Genomic DNA, 25,007 nt, shown 5'->3' with positions numbered 1-25,007 from the left:
AGCGGATTTGCTGCTCGTACATTTATCATGTGCAATGCATTAGAATGACTGTGTTTAATTAATCAAACTAATGCCAATATGCACGTAGCTAGAAAGGAGATAACGGTCGTTTTACCAGAGTTGAAGTCGTCCCGTTTTTCTGTCTAAGTCTCGTCCACATGTACAATGTAATGAGAGCCAAGCAGTACCTTCGAAATGATAATAGTCAACCATAGAAAACAAAATCTTATTATTACCAAGTAAAAATATATTGCAAATGCTCATTTCGAAGACTGATGACTGTTTGACCTCCAATTGGGCCGCCAGGCACAGTAGCAGCTACAACAACCAATAAATAAATAAATAATAAATGTACAATAAATCAATTACTAGCATCAGCATCGACAAGAAATGGCTTGGCTTGAGTGGCTAACGCCATGGCATCGAGATCTTTATAGTGCCAGCAATTCTCCTCCGGTTTATTTTTCGGCATAAACGGACTCCTCTGTGTGAAGAAAAGACTTACAAGTGAGCAAAAGCCATAAAGTGAGTTAGCTACCTTCTCCGAGCCTCTTACAAACCCTGTTAGCTTCACCTCACCCTGAGGCTGAAAAGAAAAGTGTTATATTGATTAATTAATATCTCGTTGAGTTTCATCTAGACCTGTCCTTCTAGTCTCGTTGTAGGATTCAGCCTCGATTTGGGAACCCAGCCTCTGTTTACCAAAATCGTCTCCCTTGACATGCACGTGTACAAACGACTCTTTTTTGAAAATTTATGAATTATCTTCCTACCCTGATACTTTGCAAGTGAATGGAGTGACGACCTGCGCTCCCGGCTCTTTTGCACCGACGCTCTTTCCCTCGCTCAGTAGCAGTCTAGGCTGCAAGTAGAGCTCCTTTGAATGATCGAATTCGCCTTGAAGAGTCACGCGACGATATTCGAAGTCGCGCAATAGCTCATCTAAACTAATCTGGCATAAACCCCTTATGTTTTAAGTCTTAGATTAGTTACTTAGTCGATAAGGGAACGGGCGGTGCCGTTGTGCGCTTCTCCAGATCCATCTTCAAGTCTAATTTCCATCTGAGTCGAAAAATCTGCCACGTTCCCAGGCCGAACGTCGTCACGGGTATAGCGAGGAGCCAGAGGTGTTTTTTCTCCGTGCGCCCGCTTGCTGAAGTCGTGAGAGAACGTCCTCTTGCTGAGATCAAACGTCTGCAAAACGCAGCCATCTTGGTTTCACTAACGCGCGACTCTCCAGCATGTATACGCCCATTCTACCAGTACAATATCTCCGCGAACGAGTTTGCGAGTCTACGACGACCGTAATCAAACGTCGAAAGGTAAAAATGAGGCATAGTACCTATAAAAATATCATTCCGAGTCGTCCAAGAGCTCGAGTAGCTCGTGAGCAAATGGCCTGCTTTTTGGCTCAAGTTCCCAGCACCTCTTCATGACGTCGTGCAAGGAAGAAGGACAGAAGTCGTCCGGACAAGACAATCTGCCTCCTTTCACAACGAAACGTATGACTTCTTCATTCGACTGACCGTAGTAGGGTTGCTTGCCCAGGGTATATACTTCCCACATGAGCACTCCAAAGGACCATACGTCTGACTTGACAGTGAATTTTCCATAAACAATGCTCTCAGGTGGCATCCAGCGAATGGGCAAAAAAGCTTTTCCTCCGACCCTTCAAAAAAATATATCATTACAATATATCATATTGATTCTATACCTGTAATAATCCGAAGAATAAATGTCTCTTGAAAGACCGAAATCGGAGATTTTCGTAGTGAGTTCTTTTCCCACTAAGCAGTTCCTCGTCGCAACGTCCCGGTGCACGAAACGGCGTTCTTCGAGATATTTCAAACCGAGACAGATCTGACGCACTATGCTCTTAAGATCGTCGATTGTGACGACGTGCTTTTCACTGTCCCTTTCAGTCAAGTGAGTCTCATCACCGATCTTTGCTTTTCGAACAAAATCGTTCAGATCTCCGTAGCACATGAATTCAAAGACCATACAGTAGGGCTCTTCCGAAACGGATTTTGCTAAGAGAGATACGATTTTCTCGTGACGTAGTTGAACCATGATATTGAGTTCTGAATCAAAATCCTCCTTCGCCTTTTCGTCGTTTCCGTCTTTTAGTACTTTGACTGCCACGGGAACCTTTCCACTCTCGTTAGACACGAGCCCCATGAAAACCTTAGATATGACAATAGTATACTAGAGAGAGCGTGATATCTATTGGCACTTATACCTGTCCAAATGCACCTTCTCCGAGAGGCCGAATATAGTCAATGGCATCAAGTGGAACGTCAGGAATATCATTCGAGCTAAAATTCGGATTTTCGTCAAATCCGCTCACAGACAAACTCGTCTGAGACTCTCGTCTCGTCGCCTGTATTTTTTCCAAGAGATTCCTCATCGAAAGTCCAGTCGACTGCAGCTTGTGGGTATTCTCGTCCAAAGAGATACCACTCTGTGAATTATAGTACACCGAATTAACGTGCAGTACTTTCTTTTTGTGACGACGATTACGAGCGCAAACAAGAAGAACGATGATCAAGATAAGAAGCAATAGAACAGTGCCAACCGAAGGAAGAATATAGACGAGTAATGAAACAGTTGATGTCGCCGTAGTCGGCGTAGTCGGCGAGTGATCGAGTGGCTCTGTTAATACTGTCTCTGCCGAGAAATCCTTACACAGTGGCGTGTCGTTTTTAGAAGGAAGCAATTGGCAGATTGGATAGTCCAGCGCAAATTGAATGAAATGAAAGTTATTGCGAACGGCGAAAGTTTTTAACGAGTCGAGAAGAAAATTAAGATCTTTGGAGCAAGTGTCCACAACGCTTTCACACGCCTCCCTGCACGCAAGACCGGGATAAACGGTCTCGTTTAGCAGAGGTACGTTGATATGAAGGCAATGAGGAAAGATACCGGAGCAAACGGCTTGTCTCAAGTCCACTGCCCTACACCTATTTTGTAGTGAGCGCTTCTCAATTGTCCTTTCCGCTTCGGCCATTATTGCTCGTGTGGCATTCCAGTTACTGTCATCGATGAACACTTGTTTACCTCCTCGATTTGGATAGCAAAAATCGCCAAAGTCCTTCCGATAGACTTGGCAAGACGTATTTAGGCGAACTGGCTCTATATATAGAAAAAGAACTCAAACAACGAGGCTCTCGTAATCGTTACTTTGACCGTACCTGAACAGTAGCAATTTCTATACGTAAAGTGCCCATAATAATTGCCCACTTTCGTCGAACACCACGGACGAAAGCCGGAGTACTGAAGAAGTACAGTAGTGCACGAATAATACGTATAGCCGTTGTACTCAAACGGAAAACGACACCCTCCATCACCGCGTCCACCACAAGTATCATAATCTATGCCACTGTTAGTGGCAGTCGATACAGTGGACATTGTCGTGACGGGAGTCTCCAATTCTAAAAAAAAGAATAAATAATCTCTCTAAAATGTAAAAAGACTTACGAGGAAGCAATTTCATGCACGTGTTGTTTGACTGAGCAATAGTTGGTAAAAGAGTGCACGTAAAATCGCTCGCATTCGTCTGCACGGTATCGTACGCAATCAAATTGGAGTAGGCCAAACCGGCGCCTTGAGATGTCACAAACGAAGTCGTACATTGGTGACTTCCAAAGAAGATGCGTTCGCAATTCTCCTTGCACACTTTTGCAAACGTCACGCCACCCGAATTTTCTTTTACGCAATCGGGAAAAAGGTAACGGCACAAGAATTCCAATCGAAGGCTGTTGCAGTACGTATTGTTCGATGCGTCGACGTGTTGCGATAAAAGTTTGACAAAACCGTCGACAAAGTCAGATACGTTGTCTTGCGAATAGTGTGGTCGTGGATCAACAAATACTCGCTTACCGGCTAGAAATCTCGCACAAGTTGCTCCTCCACGATAAAACTCACATAGTCCAGTTGGAACACTAGTACTGGTTACAGATGTTGTGGGAGACGTGGGGCTAGCAGTTAGACTACTAGGATTGGTAGTGCTTGAAGGCGTGGTGGGGAGATCTGAAGATCCGTTGACGATAGAGGAGATATAACTAGCATTAGTACTTGAAGGCGTGGTGGGGACATCTGAAGATCCATTGACAATAGAGGAGATATTTTCAGTAGTAAGACTAGCATTGGTGCTTGAAGGCGTGCTGGAGAGATTTGAAGGCGTGGCGGCAGATCCATTGACCACAGAGGAGATTTTAGCATTGGTACTTGAAGGCGTGTTAGGAGGGCTGGAAGTTACATTGATGCTTGAAGGCGTGGCAGATCCATTGGCGATGGAGGAGATATTTCCAGCTGGAGTAGCTACGGTTGCATTGATGCTAATTGTAGGCGATGGTGAGTTGGATGGGGCAAGAGAATGGCCATGCTTGAGCACACCTAAGGGAAAAGAAAAGACAACGCCCCGTCACGTGCGTAGAAAACTTTCTCTCTCGAAGAATAATTGGGAGTATTCTAATCGATGGTGTGATAAAAATGTGCAAACTTCATTTCTCTTCAGAATTCGAGCACGAAGCGGAGTGTAGAAGATAAATGAGTCTACGTCTACTCGTTTTTACCCAAAAGAACAGCGCAGATTGTGGAAGAGATGATCGAACGACGCAGCAAAGTCCTTTCAAATGAAATCGTGCCCAGCCGCATGGCAAAACAGAGCACGATGGGGCAAAAGAAGTCAAGCTAACGCACGTTAAGAGAAAAGAAAGTCAGCGCATGCATATGCAGAGACGAAAAGTAACTAAGGCAGTTGCTGGATAGTGTCAAGAAGTTGATCAGCGGATGGTCGATCCTTTGGCTCAAACATCCAGCAGGTCTTCATCAAATTCGAGACTGAATCGGGACAGAATTGATCAGCGGAAGGAAGAACGCCTGCTTTTGCTACATGAATGACGACTTCCTCATTCGACATACCATAATAGGGCTGTTTTCCCAGCGTAAACACTTCCCACATCAGTACACCGAAGCTCCACACGTCCGAAGCAACGACATACTTTCCATACATAATACTCTCAGGAGCCATCCAACGAATTGGAAGCGGAGTGAAGCCTTTGGCTCTGTCACAAAAGAAAGACACTAAGAAATGTCAAAGTCTCTGACTGCATCCTACCTGTAATAGTCTCTAGAATAAATATCTCTCGTCAATCCGAAATCCGAAATTTTGACAGACAATTCCTTGCCCACTAAGCAATTACGAGTGGCAAGATCGCGATGAACAAATCGTCTACTGGCTAAATACCGGAGACCACAGCACACCTGACTCACCGCCGAAATAAGATCGGCTACAGTAACGACGTGCTTCCTCTCAGCTTCCGTCTCTTCGTCCACATCTATTGCGTAGAGACACTGTTCGTCGCCAATGTCAGCTGACCTGAGCACTTGATTGAGGTCGCCGTAGCACATGAATTCAAAGATCATGCAGCGCGGTGCGTCGGTGAGCCACTTGGCTAGAAGACAAACAATGTTCTCGTGACGCAACTGAGTCACGATCTCCAACTCGGCGAAAAAATTCTTCTCCGCCTTTTCGTCATCGTCATCATCATTATTCGACTTCAATGTCTTCACAGCGACGAGAAGCGGTTCCGATTCGTTGGAACGACAATTCAAAGTGCCCAAGAACACCTAAGCCCCGTGATATTAGAAGAAGACTATCAATATAGCTCTAACGTCTCACTTTTCCAAACTCTCCTTCTCCCAAGTCTCGAACGTATCCTATCGTGTCCAAGGATACCTCAGGAAAATCATCAATCGAATACGACGGATCAATGATCATGGACCTTTCGGAAACGGTGCATGACGACGATGATAGGATATTACTTATTCGACTACGAACTGAAACGTCGACAAAGGGAGGTGCACCGTACGATCTGTTGTTAAATGAATCGTTTTGCATTTCTGTGGCGGAAGCTCGTCTTCTCCTAAATGCGATTATAAGTCCAATAACGATACCAATGACGGCAATCGCGGGGAGAATCACACAAAGAATAAGCACGAGATGATTGGATCCCAAACGTAATTCACGTGGAACTGAAATTCATAACAGATTATTAAATTTTGGACGGGAAAAACAATACCTTCAAAATCAAAACAGTCGCCTTGAGATTTCGACGGCAGGTTCGTGCAAGAGAAATCTTCTGAGTTGATGTGCAAGGCAAATACAGTCTTGTCATGGAGAAGCGCTATCAAGGCACTTTTGGTATGACTAAATAGATCAGAGCAGACGTGTCCCTTTCCAAAGGTGTCTTTGCAACTCTCTCGACACATTCTCTTCCACGACGACGTTCCGCTACAGTCGGGGAAGAAATAATGACAGATCCCTTGCAGCTGCACTTGAAGGCATTCGCTCAAATCGTCATTTGATAAGGCTTCGATTTCTGGAGACGTCTGCTTCGAAAGAAGATTGAGTACATTTCGTAAATTATTCATCAAGCACGTTTGACCATAGTATTGTTTTCTGCCGTCAACGTATACCGTCTGGTTTGTACGATACGGCGCGCAAAGATCGCCGGCCGCGTAGAATTCACATGATCCAATCACGTTAAAGTCTTGGTCTTTTGGAGGCTCTTCGCACGTTGCGACAGGCACAAGTCCAATGGAATTGGACGGCGTGACGAATTCCTCCTCCTGCTTATCAGTCGGACCCTCAGGTAGTTGACGAACTTGAGCCAGATGGCAGACAGCAGACAAAACATATACTAAACATGATAAGACTCACTCACCGAGTCTTGGTAAATAAACGCAAATGGAAACGCGGAGGGGGGGATGACGAAGAAACGGGGCAGGGACTGCGAGCTACAGAAGATGCTTAGGTCAAGGTTTTGAGAGAGTAGGACCGGGAAATCAACATGGGACTGCTACTGAAATGAGCGCATAGCCCGAGACTCAGTCAGTATATGAAACAAAGGCGCTGTGACCACTGCCGGGCGGCGGTGACTTAGACAATAGCTCAAATTATAGTTCAAAAGTTTAGAAAGAAAGGGGCCTGAAAACTGAATGGAATTTAATTTAAGTCGCACTGCAGTCTACCTATAATATGACTCAAGCCACTAGCCACGTACCTGTTCGTAAAGAGAAAATCACTTTGAGCTGCATTGGGTGATTCAGAGCGAGTCAGTGTAGGTGAATGATGGTCGGCCCCGCGGATAGCACTGGCACTTTTAGAGAACAAAGCAGAAAAGAAAAACGTCATCCCGACTGCATGTGACCATAAGAAACGTCTCTGCTGACGTCATTCGGATCCTTTAGCAAGCCACAACTTTGCAAACTGAATTCTCCCTGAAAACCACACCGCCATTTGTCTCGGCAGCTCATCAGCAACTCGTTCTAACGTGCGCTAGCTCGTGAAAAATATGGCCGGCAAGCATCACCTAAAAGAGCTGGAAAAAGAGCTCCAAGAGCAACTGGACAAGTTCAAAAAGATTCAGAGAGGTATGCGTCTCCGCGTCGTTCCTGTAGGAGTTTCCATTGAGCGCTCTAGAGCTCCAAAAAGTCGTCTCTTCACGCCAGCAACTCGAAACGCAGAAAAAAGAAAGCGAAATCGTCAAAGAAGAGCTCGACTATCTCGAAGACGGCACGAACGTATACAAGCTCGTCGGTCCGGCACTGATAAAGCAAGAACTGGCCGAAGCGAAGGCAACCGTCCTAAAACGACTCGAATACATCGGAGGAGAAATGTCAGATAGAGATAGACTAAAAAGTCTCCTTTTAAAAATATTAAAAAATTTTTTCCTTACAGTGAACGCGTCGAAAAGACGATCAAAGATGTTGACAAGAGACTTCATTCTAATAGAGAAAAAGTGATGAAGCTGCAATCTCAATGTCACGTGGCTCAGCAAGCGCATCAGAGAAAGCAGCAGAGATCTTAGAAAACAATTGTGTTAAAAAATTGCATTCAAGATTGTCGAGAATAATGATTTTTTGTTCTTTTGTTCTTTTGTGTTTTGTCAGACCGTAGCGCGCGCGATTTGTCGATTCTCTTCTACGTCGGGCCCGTCGTGCGATACTGAATCATGAATCAAGTTGGTGTTATTTTGTGTGTGCGTGTACGCGTCTCAAAGATCGCCCGTAAACTCTAGGAGCTTCAAGAGCAATATTCGCCTAGCCATTGGAACAAAAGAATGTCTGAAGAGGAAGTCGTCAAATCGCACGTCAAGGATTCGAAAGAAGGTGAGTAAGAACGAGCGAAGACAGTGCACAACAACGAGAAACGGAGGGGGCGTGGTGTAGCAGCCCTACGTTAGTTCATATCAACAACTAGTAGAACATCGTGCAAGCAACATAAGTCATCGTGCAACTTTGAGAATGCGACGATTCTACGCGTTATCCGCTTCGCGTTTCTGCGGCAGCGCGAGCGCTAAAACGAGACGAGCACCGTTCCACGTCGAGGCAAGCCCGTCGACAATCGGGGGCCCCGCCGACACGCGCTCGAAACGCTATCAAGAAAACTACGCCAATATGCGCGCTCTCGTCGACGACCTACACGAAAAAATGCGCATCGTACATAGAGGCGGCGGCGAAAAGCACATCAAGCGGCACACATCGCGAGGAAAACTCGTAGTTCGCGATCGAATCGGACTCCTTCTCGATCCGGGCTCTCCTTTCTTGGAACTCTCTCAATTGGCCGCATACAAGCTCTATGGCGACGAAGATGTCCCGTCGGCCGGCATAGTGACTGGAATCGGTCGCGTTTCACGCACCGAATGCGTGATCGTTGCCAACGACGCGACCGTTCGCGCGGGAACCTACTATCCAATCACCGTCAAAAAACACATACGGGCTCAAGAAATCGCCATGGAAAACAATCTCCCGTGCGTGTATCTCGTGGATTCGGGCGGCGCCAATCTCCCACGTCAAGACAACGTCTTCCCAGACCGAGAACACTTTGGTCAAATATTCTACAACCAAGCAACAATGTCAAGTCGAGGAATACCCCAAATTGCCGTCGTCATGGGTTCCTGCACAGCTGGCGGCGCTTACATGCCGGCAATGGCCGACGAATCAATAATCGTTAAAAATCAAGGCACTATCTTTCTCGGCGGACCTCCGCTCGTCAAAGCGGCGACCGGCGAAGAGGTGAGTGCTGATGATCTAGGCGGCGCCGACTTGCATTGTCGCGAATCCGGCGTCACGGATCATTACGCTCTGGACGATCGCCACGCCCTCTATCTCGCTCGACGCGTCGTCGCGAATTTGAATCGCGAGAAACGCGTTCCCGTCACGGTGACGGATTCCGTCGTGGATCCGCTCTACGCCGCCGACGAACTCTACGGCATCGTTCCGACGTCGTTTCGTAGCACGTACGACGTTCGGCAAGTGATTGCGCGTCTCGTCGACGCGAGTCAATTCGACGAGTTCAAACCGCTCTATAACAAGACGTTGGTGTGCGGCTTTGCTCGTCTTCACGGCTATCCGGTCGGTATCTTAGGCAATAATGGGGTTCTCTTCTCCGAGTCGGCCATCAAGGGCGCTCATTTCATCGAGCTCTGTTGTCAGCGTCGAATTCCTCTTATCTTTCTTCAGAATATTACCGGTTTCATGGTCGGTCGTCAGGCGGAAGCGAGCGGCATTGCGAAGCACGGTGCGAAGCTTGTGACGGCCGTCGCGTGCGCTAAAGTCCCCAAAATGACCGTCATTATTGGCGGGAGTTTCGGCGCGGGAAATTACGGTATGTGCGGTCGCGCGTACGGGCCTCGCTTTCTCTACATGTGGCCCAATGCGCGCATTTCCGTAATGGGCGGCGAACAGGCGGCGACCGTCATGACAATGTTGCAAGAGCAGCAGAAACGTCGCAAAGGCGAGACGATGACGGAGGAGGAAAAGGAAGCGATTCGCGCTCCACTCTTGAAGAAATATGACGTCGAAGGCAGTCCCTATTATTCGACCGCTCGTCTTTGGGACGACGGCGTTATCGATCCCGCTGACACTCGAACGGTGCTCGGACTCAGTCTTAGCGCTGCCATGAATGCTCCCATTCCCGAGACGCAATTTGGCGTCTTTAGAATGTAGTCTAGTCGCTCACTTGATCAAAAAATGCATTTCCTTTCTCCCGAGTCTTCTAGAAGTCGTTCTTTTCCCTCCTCCAGGAACCCTCTCGGCCAGACAATCGTGCAGGTGCGAACTCGACGTTCCTTACGGGGAAGGAGCTCGGCAAAAGTACGACGTCTATTATCCGAAAGGTAACAAACATGACCATCTGTCCCTACGCTTTTGTCCACGGTCCCTGTTCAATGCGAGGTTCGTTGCAAGAAGACGCACCTGTCTTCGTTTATATCCACGGAGGTTACTGGCAGATACAGGAGATCAGGTGAGAATGGCTAGTGATCTTACTACTCTATCACTTTATTTATTTATTTATTTATTTAATAGTAAAGACAACGGCGGTTTTATGGCGGAGACTTTCACGGGGGCTGGTTGCATTGTTGTGGGTTTTGGATATCCCCTTGCTCCCGGTACTTTATTTCAGCAGTTGTGACATTCTCTTTCATTTGATCTCCCAGATTCTTCGTTGCCTGATATCATTGAAAGTGCTCGTCTGGGAGTCAAAGCCATTCAAAAGAAATTCCCCAAATCACGGTTATTTAGATCTGAAGATTTATATAGTTGGCCTTCTTTTTCCTTCAGCATATTTCTTTGCGGTCATTCAGCGGGCGCTCACTTAGCTGCCATGGTTGTTTGCTCTGGCGACGCAGTGGGCCCAGTGGAAGGAAAGCGTTTAGTTAGACTCTTTAGCCCCTCTCCTCAAACGCAAGCCAAATTTAGGTGTTTTCCTTGTCAGCGGAGTTTTCGACGTTGTCCCGCTACTAAGCACAGATAACAATGATCTTTTGAAGATGAATGAGTCCGTCATCTCTCAGTCCATTTTCGATAGCGAACCTTTCTTTCTCTCTCAGGCAAACCGCCGTAGAGTGCAGCCCTCTAAAGTACGCGTCCAAGTTCCCCCCAACATGCAAGGCCATAGTCATTGTTGGGGAGCATGAGTCGCCCGCTTTTAAGGAACAGAAGGCTGCATACGCTAAGGAATGAGCATGAATATTCCAACTGCGTTTATTTGTGAATTTAAATTGTCACAGGCGTTGCAAAAAACTGGAGTTGCTCACTGCGAAGAAATAGAAGTGCCTCAAGTCGATCATTTCAACCTCGCTGAGAATCTGAGAGACCCTGGCTATGAGCTAACTCAGGTATGAATACGCATGATGATGATGATCATCATCATCTTACGTCTATATCGCAGAAAATCCTTTCAATCATTTTGAAGCAGGACTGAACTCAACATCATTATTTTTTAGAATCACACAGACAACACATTCAATAACAATCAAAACACCAATTCATTCGTGCACACAAGTTCGTTCGTTCACGACAGAAACAGACCGGTGATCAGCAACAAGAGAAGTGTCGTCACCGCTTCAAAAGCGAGAGAAGACGCTGAACTGCCAGCTCCAAGGGTAATTGTTGTTGTACCGAAGTTTGGAAAGGTTTTTCCTGCGAAAACATCCCCACCGGTGTTGCTAGTGATGAGAAATATCGGCACAGGAGGGCTGGTTGCTTGGTTGTCGGATTTAAAATTAAAACCACTGTCTGTACCCGCGTCATACGGAGGGTTTTCACGAGAAAGCGTTTTAACCCATCCATTATTTCCATACATATTCACGTCTCGAACGCCGATGAACCAGTCGGGACTGGGAGCCATCATAGATATAACGGAAATGAGAGGATGCTCTTCGTCTACCATAATGTTAAGACTGAACTTCTCGCCAGCGTCAATGTCACTACTTGCTATGGCAATATCATAAACTGTGCCTTCTCTCTTTGCCCTTTCCAACTCTCCTCTGATAACCGTCGTTTGCCCACGTTCGGCGACGGCTTTGACGCCTTGTGAGGCCAACTCGCCGGTTCGCCACAAGTAATAGCTGCTGTTGTGACTGGCAACAACCAACGGCGACCAATGAGCATTACTAGGAAAGAGTTGAGGATGACGACTTTCGCTCCACATCGACTCAAAGACGACATTGTAAACGACAGAAGAACCCAACGTCGAAGGAGCTTCCGTCGATGGAGCTTCCGTCGATGGAACAGCCGTCGTCAGAGGAGGATTTGTCGTTGACGGAGTCTCCGTTGTCGACGAAATCAAACTGACTGTCGTCTGGGCGAAATTTGTAAATGTTTTTCCTGCAAAGACGGTTTCGTTCGTGATAAGAAATATGGAAACGGGAGGAGTTGTTGCGTTGTCACTCGCTGTGAACGTGGCCCCGCTGTCTGTGCCGGCGTCATAAGGAAAATTTTCGCGCAAATAATCGGCCGTCCTCCACACGCTTCCGTTGCATAGGTCAACATCCCGTATGCCGACGAACCAATCGGGGCTCGGGGCCATCATGGTGATCGCCGAAACGAGCGAATGATTAGCGTCGACCTGAAATTCGAGCGTAAATGTACGATTCATCTCGTTGGCATTGATAGACGACGGAGCAACGGCGAAATCAAGTACGTTTCCAGTCGATTTCAATTCGTTTTGAAGAGCGGTGGTGTCGCCACTTTCGGCGACGTCCTTTACGCCTGCACTCGCGACGTTACCCACTCGCCACATGACGTAGTCTTCGTTGTGACTAGCGACGACCAAAGGAGACCAATGGGCGCGGGATGGATAAAGGTTCACGGCTCCATGACGAGTCGCACTCCAGAGCGATTCGAAAACGATTCGGTACGTCGGAGAGCCGGGAGCCGTACACGCGGCAGCGTCCACCAGTGGCGGGGAAGCGAACGATACGGATAGAAGAAGCGCAACAAAAGCGGGGAACATTCTCACGACTTTGGGCGTTGGCCTACTTGAGTTACACCAGAGCCGTATATACGTTACCTCCGACACGCATACGGGAGTCGCGAACATATATTCACGCCAAGTTCCGTCTCAACGGAAGCCACACAGACAGAACAGGAAGGGGGAGTTCACTTTTTGCCATTGGCCTGGCAAATCGCTTCTTTTAATCCTTCAAAATCGAAATAATCATACGCGGCTGATCTTCGTTTTTTGCTGCCATCCATCGCGTGCTTCTCCACCATATTCACGCAACGACCAAGGGTACGCTGCTTCACCTGACCACAAATGGAATAAACGTCAATATTATCTATTTAGACACGGGATGTACCCTTGAGGTCTTTAGATACCGAGCCGATTCAGTTCCAGCTCGTAGCACGGCAAATTTTCCAAATGACTTTGACATTCCGACTAAAGATATTGGCTCCTGAGGATTTGTTGCATTACCAGGCGACGTGAGACTCATCCCATCGCGTGTACCCGCGTCGTAGAGCCAAGCAGGAATTTCTATTGGACCGTCTTCCCAACGATCGCCTTCAGGACAAACATTGACGTCGTGGATTCCCGTAAACCAATCGGGACTGGGTCCAGCCATCGTAATAGCAGACAAAAATGGATATGACGCATTGACGCAAAGTCTCAGCACGACTTGACCGACTCCACTTTTAATGTTATTTCCTCTTATGGTATCCTTTATTGCATCGCTAGCGGCAGAAAATTCTTTGAATAGAGTCGAAGGACTTCCCTTTTCAGCGACATTTTTGACACCTGTTGTTGCCATTTGACCCGGATTCCACATTGTGTACTCGGAACTGTGACTACATCCGACCAATTTCGACCAATAAGCTCGACTAACGAAAGCGTCAGGATGACGAAATTGACTCCAAGCCGCTTCGAAGTTGATCAAATAGTTTGGAGATCCTGGAGCGCAGCAGCAATTGGATGTGTCCGTAAGAGATTGTCTTTTGAATGTGAACGTTCCCATTTTTGGTACAGTGGGATCGTAGCCGTAAAATGAAGACCGAGGATCATTAGGATTTGACTCTGTAAGTCTATGAATTGGCTCGGGAGGAACGGTCCTGCTATTTCGAGATTGAAATTTGAGTCCACTGTCCGTTCCGGCATCGTAAGGGAAAAGATCAACTGAAACGGAATCGGACCAGCTTGTGCCATCACAAAGATTTAGATCACGCACGCCCACAAACCAATCTGGACTGGGCGCTATCATAGTGATAAGGGACACAAGCCGGTGGCACGTATTCACTTGGATCGTACCCTCTCTTTTACCTGCCCCCGCACCCAAGCCAAACCATTTGACAATTTGCAGAACATTGTCACCAGCTTGCTGCATTTCTCGCTCCACTGTACGTTGCGATCCAAACTCAGCTACTGCCTTCACTCCGGGACTAGCTAGTTGTCCTGGTCTCCACAGGATGTACTTGCCATTGTGACTGCCACCAACGACGCCTGACCAATGGGCGTTGAAAGGAGGAAAATCTTTTGGATGACTTTCTGCCGACCACGTTGCTTCAAACGTGACCTCATAGGTTGCAGTACCACAGCAACCATTTGACGAAATCAAACTGACTGTCGTCTGGGCGAAATTTGTAAATGTTTTTCCTGCGAAAATGTCGCCAGTTTCGTTCGTGATAAGAAATATGGGAACGGGAGGAGTTGTTGCGGCGTTACTCGCTGTGAACGTGGCCCCGCTGTCTGTGCCGGCGTCATAAGGAAAATTTTCGCGCAAATAATCGGCCGTCCTCCACACGTTTCCGTTGCATAAGTCAACATCCCGTATGCCGACGAACCAATCGGGGCTCGGGGCCATCATCGTGATCGCCGAAACGAGCGAATGATTAGCGTCGACCTGAAATTCGAGCGTAAAGCGAAGATTCATCTCGTTGGCATTGATAGACGACGAAGCAACGGCGAAATCAAGTACGTTTCGAGTCGTTTTCAATTCGTTTTGAAGAGCGGTGGTGGCGCCCCTTTCGGCGACGTTCTTTAAGCCTGTACTCGCGACAGTACCCACTCGCCACATGACGTAGTCTTCGTTGTGACTAGCGACGACCAAAGGAGACCAATGAGCGTTGGAAGGATAAAGATTCACGGCTCCATGACGAGTCGCACTCCAGAGCGATTCGAAAACGATTCGGTACGTCGGAGAGCCGGGAGCCGTACACGCGGCAGCGTCCACCAGTGGCGGGAAAACGAACGATACGGATAGAAGTGCAACAACAGTGGAGAACATTGTCTCTCACGCCGAGTCAAGGACGCGGTGGTGATCTCTGTTGGGCCTACTTTCACATACACTTCCGACACGCATCCGGGAGTCGTGAGCATATTCACAGCTAGTTCCGTCTCAACGGAATTCGCTACAAAGCCCATACAGAACAGGAAATTAACTTCTTTCTTCTGTGCAACGATATTTAATTAGGCTTCATTTCTCATTGTTTCTTCAGAACGTGGGAGGGCCCGTGGGAGGTGGCACAGTACAGTAGGGACCCTATGGCTTCGGCGCATGCGCTTGACGTCATTCCACGTGCTTCGTTTCTTCGCGAACTTCTTCCCTTCAAAAGCGAAATATGTCGGCCGATCTACAGTGGCTCGCTATTCGAAACAGCTCGTCGTTTTTGATTCGACAAAAGCAGAAGACTTTTTCAACGGTGAGACCCCGTTTGGGGAAACCGTCCTTTCGCGGCTCTATAGCGCAGACGAAAGCGCATCGGAGCAGCCGAAAAGGCCATTAGCGAGACCTTACGACTTACTTCCATCTCAGGAACCCCAAAATCTAATGGGAATCAACAGCTACAAGTACAACGGCTTAGTAAACAAGCGCGCGATCGGAATCGAAGCAGCGAAAGACAACAAAGGCGCCGTAATGACGCTAAAAACGCGCAAAGGTATGACTGTATTGGAAAGAGGGGGCCCCCTATCGAAACTCAACTTTGAATTTTGTAGCGAAAAACAAACCGGCTTCCGGTCGAGCGACATTCCAGCTAGTGCGCGGTCCAAGACGAGCAGTCAAAGCGATCAAGAAAACGTGCATCACTCATCATTATAGACCTGACTTGGCTGACGTAAGGAGGGGGGAATTTCATATGATCTTCTATTCTATATGTCTTTTCTTCTCTATTAGACTGCCGTTCGTCGCGTTTGCGCTATCTATCGAAGCCAGAAACCCGTCGCTTCCGTTCAGAAGAAGAGATCGCGTCGCAAGCGCACGGACTAAAGGCGATGACGTCACACGTGTGGTATGATTCTCAATAAAAGATTTGTTGAAATCTTAATAGTCAATCAGTCATCTTGCGCTGAAACCGATTTCAATTTCAGCGTTTTTGCACTTGAAATTTCTCTCGCTAGCTGTTGGGATTCAGTGAGAAGCTTCTCCAGGCGTCCCGACGTATTGAGCGCCGGAGTTTCAGTAGTAGAAAACTAGAATAGAGACCACGTGTATATAGAAACTATATAATCCCTCCTCCCTCCTCCCTACTCCTGAAAAACTGGCAACGGATGCTGCCTCATCGCTGTCCGAATCCCCCTGATTTTCTCCATCCGAATTCAAAATATTCGACAATTGTATTTTGATGTCAGACGCCATTTGACCGATTTCGCCGCGTCTTGGCGACTTTTGTTGCATCAAATCCGCGCTACTTCCCGGACTACTTTCCTTTATTTTCGAAGGAGAATGTCTAGCGTAGTTAGTTACAATCCTAAATCCTCGTGGCTTCTAATCAATCTTTCGCTATAATACCTGTGCATGCTTAGCTCTTGTTCTTGCTTCACCATCTCCTCTTGGGCGCTGTGCAAGTTCAATCGAAGCATCTCTATTTCTCGAAGTTGCCTTTCGTAGAGCTGCCCCAATGGATAGTCATAGGGAATCTGCTCTTTTTTCAGTCAGAAGAATTATGGTCACCTGTCTTGAAGTGGACAATTCCGAATCGCATCTTTGCTGCTTTGCTTTCTGAAAGGTAAGCAACTGGTCCTTTCGTTTTTCACGTTCCACTGAAACGACGTCATTTTTACAACATAATTTGGTTAGAATCGTTTACCTGAGAGTTGAAGTTCTTTTTCCAGAAGAGTGGACTTTTCACGCATCTGAAAAACCGACATTCAGTCACTGAATTTATTAAATATTTTGAGGTACAGTACAGTGCTCAATTGTCTCTTCAACTGATCTATCTCAGCCTGATATTCTTCATTTTGCCCTGAAATTTAAATTAATCCGGAATCATTGTTACCTCTACATCCCAGCTTACCCATAACGTCTTTGTGTTCTTCCTTCAATTCAGCTGTCATCTCTTTCTGTATCATCAGCTCTTCCTTGAGAATGGCCTCAGCATTTTCCTTGGCCTTTTAAAAAAATATTGGCTTTAATTAATTAAGAGTAGTATCACGTCAACCTGGAGCTGTAGTCCTAATTCTTGACATCTTTTCTCAGCGCTGTTTAATTGCTGAACGGTTTCCTTCAATTCAACAGTCTACACAACACAAATCAATAATTATTATTGTTTGGCAACAAAATTGCACCTTGGCTGCAAGTGCTCCTGATATATTCTCCTCTCTCTCTTTTAAAATTTTGAGACTCTTCTGCAGACTGTGTTGTTGAGCCTGGAATTAAAAATTCGTTTTTCATGGTCTACCATTCAAATAAACGTAGGGCACCTTCAACTTTTGAAACTCTCTGACAGACTGTCCCGCTTTCACCTGAGCCTCCTTCAACTCCCCTTGCGTCGTTTCCAGTTCGTCGCTTCTCGTTTGATTCAAGTTTTCGTATTGCTTCACTCTGTGGAATAAGACAGCAGTTGCATCCAGCTAGTCTACCTAGTTTTCTCTTATTACGTACTGATTGTCCAGAAATGAAATAAGACTATCTTTGGCATATAATTCCTCTAAAAAAATCCCTGCACTTTCGAAATACGCAAAGAACATCTGAAACAAAACTTTTCATCTTAGCAAATCTCTCCTCTAGCAATAAGATCTGCACAACAACATAGAAAAAGAAAGAGAAGGCTGAAAGCAATAAAATATACCTTTTGCCTGTCAATCTCCCAAGCACCCAGTTGCTTCTTATGAGCCGAAACCATATCGTTTAACTCCCTAGTTCCCCATAAATTAAAGCGATGTACATTGCATCGTTTCTACCTGTCTCTGTCCTTGAGCTCGGTCATCAGCAATTGCATCTCATTTTGCTGCTTATAAATCAAGCCCATCTCCTCGCTCCCCTTCCGACTGGCATGCAATGCAACAGCAAGGCTTTGAAGCTGACGTGAAAGACCAAATCGTCCCTCCTCTTCTCCCTCTTCCCCTTCCCCTTCCACTAGATCGTCATCAGGAACAACAGTGTCATCCTACGGGGGCGTCACTCGAAGAATATCGCACATACGTCGTCGAATTCTTACGCCAATCGACGAGAGACTACTTTCAAATCGTTTGGGCATCGAATTGTGTTTGCGAGTGCCTGTGCTCGCGGCGACTTCGACTAATGATCCTTTCGACTAGACACCGATCGCTAGGCTCGTTCCTAACACGATGTTTCCATGTCGACTAACTTTGTTTGGAGTGCTGTGAAGCATTCCAGACCTTCTCTCCGGCGAAGTGTCGCCCGTTGCCGTCGACCAAGCCAACTTTTTGCGGCTCCGCTGACTTTTAGACGCTAAAATTACATCGTCGATGTACGAACGCGTTCGACGAGCCTCTCGCAAGCGCACCAGATCTCGGTGAGTCCATTTCGTTGTAAGTCCGGGTCTCGATCACGCGAGTGCGCTACAGCGAAAGATCTTTCTTTCTTTTTCGACATTTTATTCTCACAAAAAATACAGTAAAAGCATGCAGTACAATAAAAAAAACAAAAAAATCCCTGCCGCCATCGCGCTAAAAAAAGTTCAGTGTCCGCCTAAAAAGAAAAATACGATCAGTTACTGTCAAATCGTCGTTGTACGTACCTTTTTGCGTGCGTCCATATTCGCGTTACCCAGGCTACACCACGGGGAGGTTTGGACGCTTTCGTAGCCCAGGGAAGTCTTCGCAAAGCGATGACCCCCTTCCAAAAAGTTTCGGGCGAGTTGCGGGTCCTCGGCCACTCCGATCAGTACCGCCTGGACGAGAAACGGCCCCTAATACCGAGTCCCCCGGCTCGTTGGTACCAAAGCCTTCGGTATGTCTTCCTGGGAAGAACCGGGCCTTGCGGAAGTGGAGAACGGCCGACCTTGTAGAGTCGACAGGGAAGGCAGTGCAATGCCCAAGTCGAGGTTTCCTGGGCCAGGTCATCCTCCGTCTAATCGCGCCAATGGTGAGATAAGTGCCGGCAACCAGACCGCTTGCGACACCCCCTCCAAGTCGTGCCCGCTCGAGCCTAGCGCGGGCCGTACTTGTTCGGCAGCAATAAGACATTGGCGACCATTCCGCCCAGTGCGCGTACCGAGGCCGAAGCCCCCCATCGCCCTGCCTACGGGCTCCGGCACGGGATTAATCCGTGGGCCGCGCTGAAACAACTACCCGAGACTTGCCTTTTGTCTTCCCCCGTGTCGGTCCGATCAAGAACGAGACGCAGAGATCCACGCCGCATCCACCCTCAGCCGCAACTAAAAGAAATCGGTGCGACGCGAAGCATTTGAACGTCCCGCCGAGTCAGCAAACGCCATCATTGGTTCATTCTCGATCACGTGGTTTAACCGCAACACACAGCGCACGCGCATGACGCAATTTTCGTGACGTTGCAAGCCGCAAGAATAGCGCCACAAGCCAAGATGGCGGAAAAAACGTCTTCGAACTAGATTCTACGACGAACTATAAGGTAAACGAACGCCGCGCAGCAGTTTCGTTACCCGCCAACCCCCGTGGCGTCCCGTAGACACATCATGTCGACTCCAAAGAAGACAAAAAGCGAAGAGGAAGCCGTTTCGAACTTTCGAGAGTATCTCCGATGCAAGACCGTTCACCCCGACCCCGATTACGGTACGAAAAAACGTAGCAATGTGCCCGCTCTCGCCGCAACGTCTTCCTCAACGCAGAACCAGCAATCAAATTCCTCATTCGACAAGCCGAAGAAATTGGCTTGGAATTCAAGCGTTTTGACGTACGCAGCCCCTTCAAATCGACCAACCGAGTAGTTATTGCGACGATACTAGCTCGTCGAACGCAATCCAATCGCAATTTTGACGTGGCCTGGCAAAGATCCTTCATTGCCTTCGATTCTTTTGAATTCTCACATGGACGTCGTGCCCGTGTTCGAAGTACAGTAAAGCAGACCCTCTTGAATTTAATAAATTAATAGAATTCGTTAATTGAAAGGAATATTGGACCCATCCACCGTTCGACGCTCACAAGACAGAAGATGGAAAAATTTACGCGCGTGGATCACAGGTAAGACATTAATTAAGTCAATATCTCTTATATTTTTTGGGTGGCAGGATATGAAATGTGTTGGAATACAGTGAGCCAATTTCACTCTCTCTTTCAATTATAATCTAAATCTCTTCTAGATACCTGGAAGCGATTCGTCATCTCAAATCGAATGGGCATCACTGTCTTAGAACGATACACATGTCTTTCACTCCAGGTACTCGATAATTAATTAATCTTAATAATCTATTGAATTGTTTGTATTTAGATGAAGAGGTTGGCTCTGACAAGGGCATGTTGGCTCTAATCAATAGCGGAGAATTGAAGCAGTTTAATATCGGTTTCGTTTTGGACGAAGGCACATAATCAATCAATAATTCCAAATAAATAATTTTACCTTAATTAACAGGTTTAGCCAGTCCAACTGATACTTTTATCCTATTCAATGCGGAACGTGCTCCTTGGCGTAATTCTTCCTATCCTTTTACTCTCTCTCTCTTTCTAGTGAGTCTTTGGTTGTCTTAGGGCTCAGAGTTAGCTGTAAAGGAAACACAGGCCACGGTTCTCTTCTCATAGAGAACACCGCTGGCGAGAAACTAGTATGCGCAATTAATTTTACTCTGTATTGATCCGAACACTAAATATATAGAGCAAAATTATGGGAAAAGCTTTCGAATTTAGACGTGCTCAAGAGGAGAAGTAGAGACAGAATTTACGCGATTTAGCTACACTAATTCTCTTCTCTCTAGACTTAAAAGTAATCCTCAGTTGCATATAGGCGAAATCGCCACAGTGAATTTGACGATCGTTGAAGTAGAGTAACCATATCTAAATCCCCCAAAATAACACTCATAATCTTTGAAGGGTGGAGTTCTGGCGAACGTTGTTCCGGCTGAATTGACCGCCGTCTTTGATATTCGCGTTCCTCCAACAATACCCCAAAAGGTTTTCCCTTAATTTAATCGTAAAATTTCTATAAAAGTCCGTGTGACAGGAATTTGAGCAAACGATTTCTGATTGGGTGGCAGCGGGCGGCGAAGGCTGCTCCTATGAATTCACAGAGGTGACGTCATCTCTACCAAAAAAAACTCAATACGATTTAATCAACAGAAACACAGCGATCAGACGATTACGTCTATTGATGATACGAGCCCCTGGTGGAGAGCATTCAAAGGAGCATGCGACAAGGCGTAAGTCCTTTTCCTAAAGATTGAAAACACGCGACTCTTTCCCTAGGAAAATTCACGTGGAGCCGAGAATCTTTCCCGCCGGTACGGACAGTCGTTTTTTGCGTGCGGTAAGATTTCGAATCGATGCGTTTTCGCATAGGATTTTCCCCCCTAATAGGCCGGCTACCAAGCCTACGGCTTTTCGCCCATGAACAACACGCCCATCCTCCTACACGAACACGACGAATACTTGAGTGAAGACGTCTTTCTTCGCGGAATCGATATCTACAGCGAAATTCTTCCCGCTATGGCGAATGTCGCGAGCCATTGACGATGATTGACTCTTCTCTCGTTTCTCCCTCGCATAGTCATCACGTGCTCTCTTTGTGAACGCGAACGTGAACTCTCGTCTTCGTTGTTTTTGAATGGTTTGTATCGCTGGAAAATGCATGCTCGTCCTGGCTGCGTTTCTCCCGTGTTGTAAGTGTTTATAGACGAGTCTCTAGCCTGCAGGGAACACGTGAGAAAGACGGCCCTTGTTTAATACTTCTCTGTATAGATCGTAGCCAATCGCCGACGCCCAGCACGGGCCTTCGTTCCAATGCAACTTTGTCAACGACAAACAGAACGGGCGCCCCAACTACGGATTCAACTCCGAGCTCAACGACGAATTCTTCAGCTACTACTACGTCGAATTTTTCGACTTTGATTCCAACAACTACGACTTTGAATTCTTCGACTTTGATCCCAACAACTACGACTCCAAATTCTTCAGCTACTACGTCGAATTCTTCGACTTTGATCCCAACAACTACGACTTCAAATTCTTCAGCTACTACGTCGAATTCTTCGACTTTGGTCCCAACAACTATGACTCCAAATTCTTCAAGTACGACGTCGTCGATTCCCGCGGCGACTCCAACTACGACTCCGCCGACTCTTGGTCGCTGCGAGATCTACGTTCATCGATCAGCCGAAATCTGCTCCCCTTACATTTCTTCAAATAAAAGCGTTTTTCTGCCGAAGAAACAAAGCCAAGCGGACGTCGATAATTTCGTCGCGCAAGTCATGCAAACAGCTCAAAATTCCGATCGTCAGTGCCTCGACGTCCAACTAAATATCGCTTGCAACTACGCTTTTCCGACGTGTCTTCTCCCCTCGTCGTGGGCTCGTCTCTGCGACGAAGATTGCAAGCGCGTCTTTTCGTCGAGTCAGTCCTGTTCGAACGATATTCAGCGACTCAAAGGCGCCTTTTTGGCCTCAATCGGCGTCGGTAACGAGCAAATTCAACTCGCGAAATCTGACCTCGATTGCACTGGCTTACCATCGAAGAAAAATACCGCGTGCACAGAAATTCCCCTTCTCTCCCAATCCCCAAGTATAGCGAGCGTCCTCTGCACGTATACATGCCCCCATTGGTCCATTTCTTGATCTGTAGGTCCTACATTCACTGCACCAACCGTTCCAGGCCCCGGAAATGGCACGTGCGGTGGAACGGCCGCCGTTGGCACACCGTGCCATTTTCCGTTCACGTACAAGGGCGCGGAATACAACGAGTGCATTGGCACGGGCAATTCGTCATGGTGCGCCACTGAACCAGGCGACTATGAAACTCATTTGCAGTGGGGCTTTTGCAATTGCACTAACAGAGGTACGCTCTTATTTTTTATTCTAAATGTATCCTCCTCCGCACTGCTTCTCTAGTCTTTCCCCTTCAGTGTGAGATGTACACGGCAGGTGATGTTTGTAGAGTTCGTCAGGGAAAGACGGTGCTTGTTGACGTGAGTGTTTCTCCTGAGACCGTCAACGCTGAACTGAGCCGGTTAAGAGATATCTTCGTTCCAATTACAGCTATCCTCAATATTAATATTTCCTGCTTGAACGATTTTCTTGAAATTTTGTGCTATTTCGCTTTTCCCTCGTGCAAGTCCAACGAGCCCGGCGTCAGTAACTTGACGCCGGAAGATATGTGCAGAGAATCGTGTTATCAAGCGTCTAAAGGAAACTGTGGGCGTCTTTATGGAACGGGACTGGAGGCTCTGAGAGCTCAGGACCTAAGCGGGGCTCCGCGTTTTGCAAGAGTTGGTTTTCCCGTGTGCAGCGACCTAGAAGATAAATCTCAAAATCCTCATTGCATGGACCCGGGAATATCGTTTGGATACACACCTGGTTCGGTCTCATAAATAAAAAGAATATCTGATTATTCTCTTCCTTAGAAACGCCGACATCTGCGCCGCCGGTCTTCACAACGCGAACCCCTGTCACTTCAAAACCGCCTTCGTCGATTTCAACGACTATTATTGCAGCTACAGCGGCGGGGGTCGGATCATTACTCATTTTTATCATTATTGTAACTGTGTTCTGCGTTGCGACTCGACGACGACGCCAGCGCTCGAAAACCCTCGCTCTATTCCCCTCGTATTCATATTCCGTCAATGATAGAACTCTGAACGACTACAGCGGACCGAAACTGAGCGTGCGTGACGGAAACGTCGAAGTACTTAATGCCAATTATGAACCAATGACGAACAAAGACGGCGGCGTCATGACAATGAAGCAGGCATTACGCAATAACGAATCAGGCGTATTCGACGTCACGTCTCTAATGGCAAGCGGAGCGAAGACAGTACAAGAAATCAGTTCAGATGATATCAGATACATTAGAGACTTGGGACAGGGAGAATTTGGAATGGTAAGTATTAGAGAAGTCGTGGCCACCCTTACGTTTTTTTTCTCTCCAGGTGTTCCTAGGTGAGATTGCCAATAAAACGCTAGTTGCCGTGAAGATCCTAAAAGACGACGCCGACGAAAAGAGCAGAGAGGAATTCACGAAGGAACTCTGCATCATGTCTCAACTGGAGCATCCGAATATTATCCGATTGCTGGCGCAATGCACGCGAAAGACATCGCCCACCGAATGCTTGATCTTCGAGTTCATGTGTCACGGTGACTTGGGCGAATTTCTGAGAAAATCCCTTCTCGGAGACGCCACAGTTCTAAGGCCGGAAAGCGACGAGAAACACGAGCTCGGCGGTCACGATCTTCTCTTCGTCATCGTTCAGCTGTGCCAGGCGTGCGCCTATCTCGAAGAGAAACGATTCGTTCATCGCGACATCGCGACGCGAAATTGTCTCATTGGCGACAATCTCGTCGCTAAAGTCGCCGATTTTGGAATGTCCAGAGACATCTATTCGTCGGATTACTACCGGTAAATCCTATTTCTAATTATTTATTAATCAAAACTCGAATATTCATATAGCATTGGGGGTAAAGCTCTTCTTCCCGTTCGCTGGATGCCGCCGGAAAGTGTCATGTACGGTCGATTCACTTTGAAATCGGACGTCTGGTCGTTCGGCGTTCTGATGTGGGAAGTGTGCACTCTAGGTAAGCAGCCCTATTACGGTAAGACGAACGAACAAGTCGTCAAAGCCGTTGTTAACGGCGATACGTTGACGGAGCCAGATGAGCTACGCTTAGAATCACTCTACGATATCATGAAGACGTGTTGGCGATCCGATCCCAACGATCGCCCCACGTTTGCTCATCTTTTGACCACGTTGCAGGAACTTTAAGACACGCCGAATGGAAATAATTTTCTTCGTATGTTTGACGCATGACCTGACGTCATATTATACGGGTTTGCGATCTGTACCAACCTAGACCCGCCCTCCTCTCAA

The 25,007-nt window shown here is 47.1% G+C and overlaps 11 protein-coding genes across 13 annotated transcripts; 6 read left to right on the top strand and 5 right to left on the bottom strand.

Annotated features, from left to right (window-relative positions):
* Positions 1-21: 21 nt before the first annotated feature.
* On the bottom strand, positions 22-1,226 carry LOC136186169 (surfeit locus protein 1-like). Its single transcript, XM_065973432.1, has 7 exons — positions 994-1,226; positions 774-947; positions 643-715; positions 539-586; positions 370-484; positions 237-318; positions 22-188 (listed from the first exon to the last, which is right to left on the bottom strand). The coding sequence occupies exons 1-7, from the start codon at positions 1,209-1,211 to the stop codon at positions 89-91; spliced, it is 810 nt and encodes a 269-aa protein (XP_065829504.1). The 5' UTR covers positions 1,212-1,226; the 3' UTR covers positions 22-88.
* Positions 1,227-1,259: 33 nt separating this feature from the next.
* LOC136186103 (uncharacterized) lies at positions 1,260-4,685 on the bottom strand. Its single transcript, XM_065973346.1, has 6 exons — positions 4,572-4,685; positions 3,475-4,392; positions 3,189-3,428; positions 2,240-3,129; positions 1,715-2,184; positions 1,260-1,669 (listed from the first exon to the last, which is right to left on the bottom strand). Exons 1-6 carry the CDS (start codon positions 4,651-4,653, stop codon positions 1,354-1,356), a joined length of 2,916 nt encoding a protein of 971 aa, XP_065829418.1. The 5' UTR covers positions 4,654-4,685; the 3' UTR covers positions 1,260-1,353.
* Positions 4,686-4,747: 62 nt separating this feature from the next.
* LOC136186122 (BDNF/NT-3 growth factors receptor-like) lies at positions 4,748-7,712 on the bottom strand. Its single transcript, XM_065973373.1, has 5 exons — positions 7,065-7,712; positions 6,081-6,701; positions 5,681-6,033; positions 5,117-5,628; positions 4,748-5,063 (listed from the first exon to the last, which is right to left on the bottom strand). The coding sequence occupies exons 1-5, from the start codon at positions 7,096-7,098 to the stop codon at positions 4,748-4,750; spliced, it is 1,836 nt and encodes a 611-aa protein (XP_065829445.1). The 5' UTR covers positions 7,099-7,712.
* Positions 7,245-7,993, top strand: LOC136186179 (prefoldin subunit 6-like). The gene is made up of 3 exons (XM_065973442.1): positions 7,245-7,434; positions 7,484-7,679; positions 7,742-7,993. The coding sequence occupies exons 1-3, from the start codon at positions 7,356-7,358 to the stop codon at positions 7,869-7,871; spliced, it is 405 nt and encodes a 134-aa protein (XP_065829514.1). The 5' UTR covers positions 7,245-7,355; the 3' UTR covers positions 7,872-7,993.
* On the top strand, positions 7,883-11,588 carry LOC136186168 (kynurenine formamidase-like). Of its 2 annotated transcripts, XM_065973431.1 has the most exons (11): positions 7,883-8,024; positions 8,082-8,172; positions 10,089-10,181; positions 10,240-10,309; positions 10,372-10,454; positions 10,503-10,578; positions 10,627-10,710; positions 10,766-10,843; positions 10,896-11,023; positions 11,077-11,183; positions 11,237-11,588. In XM_065973431.1, the coding sequence occupies exons 1-11, from the start codon at positions 8,016-8,018 to the stop codon at positions 11,267-11,269; spliced, it is 852 nt and encodes a 283-aa protein (XP_065829503.1). In that variant the 5' UTR covers positions 7,883-8,015; the 3' UTR covers positions 11,270-11,588. The 2 variants fall into 2 exon arrangements, with proteins under 2 accessions (XP_065829503.1, XP_065829502.1); XM_065973430.1 differs by having other exon boundaries at positions 10,503-10,710.
* LOC136186126 (methylcrotonoyl-CoA carboxylase beta chain, mitochondrial-like) lies at positions 8,179-10,081 on the top strand. Its single transcript, XM_065973379.1, has one exon. It carries the CDS (start codon positions 8,308-8,310, stop codon positions 10,009-10,011), a length of 1,704 nt encoding a protein of 567 aa, XP_065829451.1. The 5' UTR covers positions 8,179-8,307; the 3' UTR covers positions 10,012-10,081.
* Positions 11,267-15,128, bottom strand: LOC136186116 (uncharacterized). Its single transcript, XM_065973367.1, has 2 exons — positions 13,149-15,128; positions 11,267-13,095 (listed from the first exon to the last, which is right to left on the bottom strand). The coding sequence occupies exons 1-2, from the start codon at positions 15,066-15,068 to the stop codon at positions 12,949-12,951; spliced, it is 2,067 nt and encodes a 688-aa protein (XP_065829439.1). The 5' UTR covers positions 15,069-15,128; the 3' UTR covers positions 11,267-12,948.
* A 201-nt stretch (positions 15,129-15,329) lies between these two features.
* On the top strand, positions 15,330-16,107 carry LOC136186178 (large ribosomal subunit protein eL28-like). Its single transcript, XM_065973441.1, has 4 exons — positions 15,330-15,483; positions 15,597-15,720; positions 15,779-15,897; positions 15,957-16,107. Exons 1-4 carry the CDS (start codon positions 15,403-15,405, stop codon positions 16,047-16,049), a joined length of 417 nt encoding a protein of 138 aa, XP_065829513.1. The 5' UTR covers positions 15,330-15,402; the 3' UTR covers positions 16,050-16,107.
* LOC136186130 (coiled-coil domain-containing protein 62-like) lies at positions 16,056-18,566 on the bottom strand. The gene is made up of 17 exons (XM_065973384.1): positions 18,529-18,566; positions 18,370-18,473; positions 18,220-18,315; positions 17,963-18,168; positions 17,851-17,917; positions 17,762-17,798; positions 17,664-17,709; positions 17,483-17,603; positions 17,348-17,428; positions 17,221-17,298; positions 17,077-17,170; positions 16,970-17,025; positions 16,870-16,915; positions 16,734-16,822; positions 16,572-16,672; positions 16,311-16,509; positions 16,056-16,252 (listed from the first exon to the last, which is right to left on the bottom strand). Exons 1-17 carry the CDS (start codon positions 18,545-18,547, stop codon positions 16,115-16,117), a joined length of 1,578 nt encoding a protein of 525 aa, XP_065829456.1. The 5' UTR covers positions 18,548-18,566; the 3' UTR covers positions 16,056-16,114.
* Positions 18,567-19,522: 956 nt separating this feature from the next.
* On the top strand, positions 19,523-21,738 carry LOC136186142 (aminoacylase-1-like). Its single transcript, XM_065973400.1, has 17 exons — positions 19,523-19,613; positions 19,671-19,774; positions 19,831-19,895; positions 19,948-20,052; positions 20,111-20,182; positions 20,230-20,252; positions 20,302-20,378; positions 20,430-20,519; positions 20,571-20,627; positions 20,687-20,760; positions 20,811-20,860; positions 20,911-20,974; positions 21,026-21,106; positions 21,156-21,224; positions 21,272-21,351; positions 21,398-21,458; positions 21,509-21,738. Exons 2-17 carry the CDS (start codon positions 19,678-19,680, stop codon positions 21,659-21,661), a joined length of 1,218 nt encoding a protein of 405 aa, XP_065829472.1. The 5' UTR covers positions 19,523-19,613; positions 19,671-19,677; the 3' UTR covers positions 21,662-21,738.
* LOC136186106 (muscle, skeletal receptor tyrosine protein kinase-like) lies at positions 21,701-24,981 on the top strand. Of its 2 annotated transcripts, XM_065973349.1 has the most exons (7): positions 21,701-21,810; positions 21,890-22,708; positions 22,769-22,981; positions 23,035-23,499; positions 23,547-24,022; positions 24,072-24,538; positions 24,590-24,981. In XM_065973349.1, the coding sequence occupies exons 1-7, from the start codon at positions 21,756-21,758 to the stop codon at positions 24,900-24,902; spliced, it is 2,808 nt and encodes a 935-aa protein (XP_065829421.1). In that variant the 5' UTR covers positions 21,701-21,755; the 3' UTR covers positions 24,903-24,981. The 2 variants fall into 2 exon arrangements, with proteins under 2 accessions (XP_065829421.1, XP_065829422.1); XM_065973350.1 differs by lacking the exon at positions 21,701-21,810 and having other exon boundaries at positions 21,989-22,708.
* Positions 24,982-25,007: the final 26 nt, after the last annotated feature.

This window comes from Oscarella lobularis, chromosome 4, assembly GCF_947507565.1.
Source record: "Oscarella lobularis chromosome 4, ooOscLobu1.1, whole genome shotgun sequence".
Taxonomy (NCBI): Eukaryota; Metazoa; Porifera; class Homoscleromorpha; order Homosclerophorida; family Oscarellidae; genus Oscarella; species Oscarella lobularis.
Note: the sequence above shows the minus strand (reverse complement) of the source record. Positions and strands in the feature narration are given on the sequence as shown.